Source organism: Aphis gossypii, unplaced genomic scaffold, assembly GCF_020184175.1.
Source record: "Aphis gossypii isolate Hap1 unplaced genomic scaffold, ASM2018417v2 Contig00773, whole genome shotgun sequence".
Lineage (NCBI taxonomy): Eukaryota > Metazoa > Arthropoda > Insecta > Hemiptera > Aphididae > Aphis > Aphis gossypii.
Window position 1 is genome coordinate 25,101 of NW_026083276.1, and position 6,546 is coordinate 31,646.

At 27.8% G+C, this 6,546-nt stretch overlaps 1 protein-coding gene across 1 annotated transcript; it reads right to left on the minus strand.

Moving 5' to 3' along the window:
- Window positions 1-1,895: 1,895 nt before the first annotated feature.
- On the minus strand, window positions 1,896-4,349 carry LOC126555275 (uncharacterized). Its single transcript, XM_050210221.1, has 7 exons — window positions 4,130-4,349; window positions 3,636-3,800; window positions 3,457-3,559; window positions 3,147-3,352; window positions 2,564-2,728; window positions 2,389-2,488; window positions 1,896-2,284 (listed from the first exon to the last, which is right to left on the minus strand). The coding sequence occupies exons 2-7, from the start codon at window positions 3,732-3,734 to the stop codon at window positions 2,124-2,126; spliced, it is 834 nt and encodes a 277-aa protein (XP_050066178.1). The 5' UTR covers window positions 3,735-3,800; window positions 4,130-4,349; the 3' UTR covers window positions 1,896-2,123.
- Window positions 4,350-6,546: the final 2,197 nt, after the last annotated feature.

Below are 6,546 nucleotides of genomic sequence, written 5' to 3' on the forward strand. Positions count from 1 at the left end.
ATACAATTATATGTAATAAGGTGATAAAAATAAAATAAAAAGATATTATGTTCGAAAATATTTTTGTTTAAAGATATTTTGACCGGTCACCAGCAACAACTTAGCGGCTTACTTTTTTTGCGATTTTCTTGGTTTTACTTACGCCTTTAGATTTCTAGGGCCCAGCAAGACGTATTGTGGTATACAAATGTTCTTTATTATTGTATTCACCCTCAATACCTCGAAAATATTCATATTTTGGTAGATCCCAAGCACGAGTTTGGCATAGTCACACATTAGGTGAGAATTTTTGGCAGGTTAGGTTAGGTGCTGAAATAATTAACGGTACACAGATCCGTGGGAGGTTTTGCCTCACATCCCCCTAATACTATAATAAACTCTATTAAAAATATTTAAAAATTTTATAATTAATATTAGAAAATAAAAATAAATATTTAAAAGTATTTATATAATAATATGACGTAATCACTAATGTTAAACAATATTTAATTCTCTGTTTGATAATGCAAATTTTTGCAATAGAATTTCCCTAACTATTTTTTTTAGTAAGATCTCTCTCAATGCTAAGGGTAAATAGCTTGGTAAATCTTTCTTGACTCATACTGGTGCGTAACCAATTTTTCTAATGTACTCATAGTTAAGAAGAAATATTCACACGTCGAAGAAGAAATTGGAATTGTCATTTCCGCTTGAACTAATTTATAGACATTTAGAAACGAATTATAATTATATTGGTTTTTAAAATAATATGAATTTCTATAATTTAATTGTTGTTTATTGTTTAACATTTAGACCAAAACTGAAACTTGTATTTATACAATATATTTTTAATCGTAAATTCGTGAACTACATGTCTACGTATTGTCTATTTGTAATGGAAAAAAAAATATTCCAATCCAATAAATCACAATAATTTTCAAATGATTGGTCATTGGTCAAGTACTAAAATAAATTTTACAAGGAAACTGAGGGTGCTGATTTGAAGCCTGGGGCGCTAGTAACTCCTTAGCACCCCTTATGTGCACCTATACGGCTCTGATTAATAGTAGAATAAAGATTTATAAAATCTTAAAAAGCCTTAGACATTACCTAAAGAGCAAGAGAAACTCATAAATATGATGTAAGAGAAACATAATACCTGCAATAATAAAACATGAGTTCACAGCAATTAGAGAAACATAAGAATAATGTGTTTAAATCAATTTGGGATTATTGATATACTTGATTAAAGCAAATCAAAACAATATTATTAAAGAAATATCCATACTAAAGAAAATTTGAAAAACTCAAAATTTTTTTTATTTATAAACTGTTATACAGGATGATTTTTTTATCAAACTACACTCATTATTTCCAGAAGTATTCATTTTTTTACATAGTTAAAAATTTCTAAAGTTCTAAATTTCTAATTGTTAAAAAAAACAAGGTTTTTATAAAAAAATTATATTTTTAAATTTTTTTTATCCTTATAATTTTTTAAGTTTTTTACTTTTTTGAATGACAACATAGTTTTTAATTTCATATTCCAAAGCAGAATAATTTTCTGAGTAATTCGATACATAAAAATCAAATTTAGGGTGAGTAGTTTATGAATTATACGTATTTAAAGTTTAGCTGTGCGGAGTGGAGTTACCCCGTTGTGGTTACCCCGCAAAATGTTTGTCCACTACTCCGCTTGTCTGAACTTTGAATAAGTATAACTCATAAACTACTCACTCTAAATTCGATTTTTATGTATCAAAATACTCAGAAAATTATTGTGCTTTGGAATATGAAATTAAAAACTATGTTGTCATTCAAAAAAGTAAAAAACTTAAAAATTATAAGGATAAAAAAAATTTAAAAATATAATTTTTTTATAAAAACGTTATTTTTTTTTAACAATAGAAACTATGTAAAAAAATGAATACTTCTGGAAATAATAAGTGTTGTTTGATAAAAAAATCACCCTGTATAATAGTTTATAAATAAAAAAAATTTTGAGTTTTTCAAATTTTCTTTAGTATGGATATTTCTTTAATAATATTGTTTTGATTTGATTTAATCAAGTATATCAATAATCCCAAATTGATTTAAACACATTATTCTTATGTTTCTCTATAACATTTTTTACCCTGTACATATTAGGCTCTTGTGACAACCGACTCTACTTCCCATTGATTAATCAAGTGGCGAATGGCAAATGATGCAAATGGTAACCCTGGAAAATCTTCCTGGTGAGGACTTTTTGTTTTTGAATTGCTAGTGTTTTCACCAACTTCTATCTCGGGAGATCCTTTTTTTTCTAATTAAATATATGACAAAATTAATTATTCATTCATGTATATATTATACGAACAATATTAAAATATAAACAATTCAACACTTTTAAATTATCATAACGCTCACTTATTATATCTTTAAATATTGTAATTAAATATTTTTCACAGGCCTTCTGTTTCGCCTGTTGTTTCGAAATGTGATTACCAATGTATGTTTTACCGCCAATCTACATTTTTTAAAGAATAATTATTAATCATTAGGTATATTATTTCACACAGCATAAAATAAAATTATATCTTACTTCAAACATCGCGGTATAACTAGTAATGTGATTATTCGCACCCGATTGATGTCCTTGTATCTGTATGTTTGTACTCTTCACCAATTCGTTAAAGATCATCAATGGGGATTTAGGGGTAACCTGACGACGAGTTGTTTTTTCAGCAATTACAGCTGTATCCCCTGTCTAAATAAAAGATATTAAATTAAAAAATTGTAATGTAATATGTTGCGTATATGAATTTAAAAAACCACTAGTAAGAAAACACGATATTGAATATGTATTAAAATTGTTATTACAAAGGGTAATAAAGGGGATAAGATAGAAATATATATAGTTAGTGCATTTCGTTATTAGATTTTTAACCTTAACAGTTTTTAAATCATTAAAATGTAATATTAAGAAAAATGTTTTTGTAGGCTTTTATCAATACCCCTAAAATTAAAATTTGACATAAAAAAAAATTTAAGACCCAGCAAAATTTACATTAACATAACCCTACAATTTTACCTTCTATTCTAACAACTTCAAAATCAATCAATTTGTGACAATTACTGATAATTTAGAGTAAATGGTAATTATTAGTAAATAAATGGTTATTCACCTTAGGTTGTGGTTTGATGACTGTTGATTCTTTTGGAATACAATTAACCATTTTAATAGAAGGGTTTAACTCCTGTTGATTTATAAAGTTGTGCATGGCAAATGATGCAAATTGTGACCATAGAAAATCTTTCTGGTGGGGTCTTTTTGTTTTTAACTTGCTAATGTTTTCACCAACTTCTATCTCAGGAGATCCTTTATTTTTTTCTAATTAAATGTATGACAAAATTAATTATACATACATGTATATATTATACGAACAATATTAAAATATAAACAATTCAACACTTTTAAATTATCATATCGCTCACTTATTAATTTATCTTTAGATATTGTCATTAAATATTTTTCACAGGCCTTCTGTTTCGCCTGTTGTTTTGAAATGTGATTTCCAGTGTATGTTTTACCGCCAATCTACATTTTTTTAAAGAATAATTATTAATCATTAGGTATATTATTTCACACAGCATAAAATAAAATTATATCTTACTTCAAACATCGCGGTATAACTAGTAATGTGATTATTCGCACCACATTGATGTCCTTGTATCTGTATTTTTTTATTCTTCACCAATTCGTTGAAGATCATCAATGGGGATTTAGAGGTAACCTGACGACGAGTCGTTTTTTCAGCAATTACAGCTGTATCCCTTGTCTAAATAAAAGATATTAAATTAAAAAATTGTAATATAATATGTTGCGTATGTGAATTTAAAAAACCACTAGTAAGAAAACACGATATTGAATATGTATTAAAATTGTTATTACAAAGGGTAATAAAAGGGATAAGATAGAAATATATATAGTTAGTGCATTTCGTTATTAGATTTTCAACCTTAACAGTTTTTAAGTCATTAAAAGTACATATTAACAAGACTAATATTGTATAAATGTACATAAATCAATAAGACGTATGGATACTTCATATAAAGTAACAAATATTTACAATACAATTAAAACTAATTTTAAAAATAACATGCTTACTAGAATTGTTACACAATTTTCCACAGGAAGTTCCGTTAGCTGATGTTTTTGCTGTAACGGTGGTGACAGTGGTGGTGGTGTTGGTGATGGTGATGATGATGGTGGTGATGGTGGTGATGGTGGTAGTGTAGGTGGTGATGGTGGTAGTGGTGTTAATGATGGTGATGGTGGTGATGGTGGTGGTGATGGTGTTAGTGGTGTTGGTAATGGTGATGATGATGGTAGTGTGGTGGTGATAGTGGTGATGATGATGGTTGTTGTGTGGTCGAAGATAGTTGATGGAAATTTTCAACTTCTTTACTGGTTTTATACCGGTTCCAATAACTATTGCCAACTTTAAAATAAAAAAAATAATAGTTTATCAGTAAGTATTAAAATTAGATCATCATTATTGTCTTGCATATAACAAGTATATTTACCAATTTATGTACGAATTAAAAACTAAAAATTTAAAAATAAAATAAGGTGTTTAAAATATTGAATTATTTCACTGTTAATTATAATCGACCTTATATATTTGAGTCTTAAATCTTAGACTATAGAAGTGGTGGCTATAATTGCAGCTAAACAAACATGTAGATGACTTCACATACCGCAAAACAATTTCCCATTAACTAACAACAGTTATTGGCGTATCATTTAAAAATAAATAATTTTACTTAACATAAGACTTTTTATTAGTAAAATACTTATCATTTTTATTAATTTAACGATAAAATTAAAGCAAAAAGTTTTACTCTATTCGTGTTTATAGATTACTAAGATATTGTGTCCGATTGTGGTGTTTAAATTAGCCTCATAGTGACTACTAACGGCATGTTTAGCTGTAACTCTGGTTTTGTTCTACAAATACACTCTCCTAGCCTATCTAGTCATTAATTTCCACGCTCATTTAGGGATCAATTTCTTAATTAAACTATTAGGAGAAAATAATCGCTTTATAATTTTCTTCGATAATTATAGTAAGATGTATAAACAATAATTCTCAAGTTTGTAATTAACTTATCGTTTATGATAAATATTAATGTGATTTTATTCTAAGTCTATAGCCACTACAACATGTTTTTTGTTTGATGAACTAACACAAAAGCATTGTTAATATTGTGTAAACATAGAAAAAATATAATTTATTTTTGGTTAATTGTTATAACTTATTGAGTAAAAATTAAGTACAGTGTACTCTCGATTATCCGCGGTATAGGGTGGATTGGCATCCACGGATAATCTGCAAAATTAAAATTCAAACAAAAATGTTATTATTACATATTACCTACCTATATGTATTATTAAAAAATTAAACCATGCAATTTAAAATTGTATTTTAGGAAAATTATATTAGAGCATGTTTTATTGTTATTTGAACATTCATATAATATTACAAAAATATTTAAAATTTTGTTAAAAGTTTTGTATACAATTGTATATAAAAGATTACAGATAATCGATAGTACACTGTATTGGTTTTAATATATATTATGTATATATTATATTTTGATATATTGGTAGGTAGGCATAATTTTTTTTTATTAACGTGAAGTTGAAATATTGACAAAAAATCGTCGAAATCATGAATATTTGCAAATTATTTTGAAGTTATATAATTTATAAAAAACTTTATATAAATAGCTAAGAGTTGAAAATTTAATAAAAGATTTTCCATAAGTTTGGCTTACAATAATTATAATAAAACTTGAATCTTGGCTTATTAAAAACATTTTATCCTTAGTTTAAATTTGTTTTCACTCGTCAAATAACGATTTACTATTAAATAATTTTAGATTTTTGTTATAGTTAAAAATTACTAGTCGTCCTAGGCTGACAAATCATCTCCTTTCAGGATCGTTTTTCATATACAATTATACCCATCAAAGGACTGAAATTTAATACTCCTATATATAACAGTGAACCACACGACACTTAATATACAAATACAGCAGATCGGTACACACTACACAGTTGACCAAACTTTTTTTAATTTAAGCAATGTTTTAACAATTAAATATAACAACAAAATGTAACTATTGATAAAAATTGTGATCGTCAACTATTTCGTTGACTTCACTGCGAGGCTACCGGTAGCCAATTTGGATCTCTCCCGGAGTGTGATTAGATACTCACTAGATCAACGGCGCCAGAAGATCTGGCGGCATTGATCCATAAGCTTCCAACGGTTGGTTAACGTACGATCAGTAGCGGGACCCGACCGTGGGGGGACTGTAAGAAGCGGCAGGTTTATTAAAAAATGCCCTGGCTTTAAACATTCTAAATATTATGAGGGTCCGTTGACGCGCGTGTTAACGGCTTTGAGTTAAGAACGGCCTCTACACGACACAAAATAGTGGTAAATTCCTCATACGTGAATACTTGAGTGCCAATAACACGAATCAACAACCGCTTGGTCGACCGAACTGCCGCCT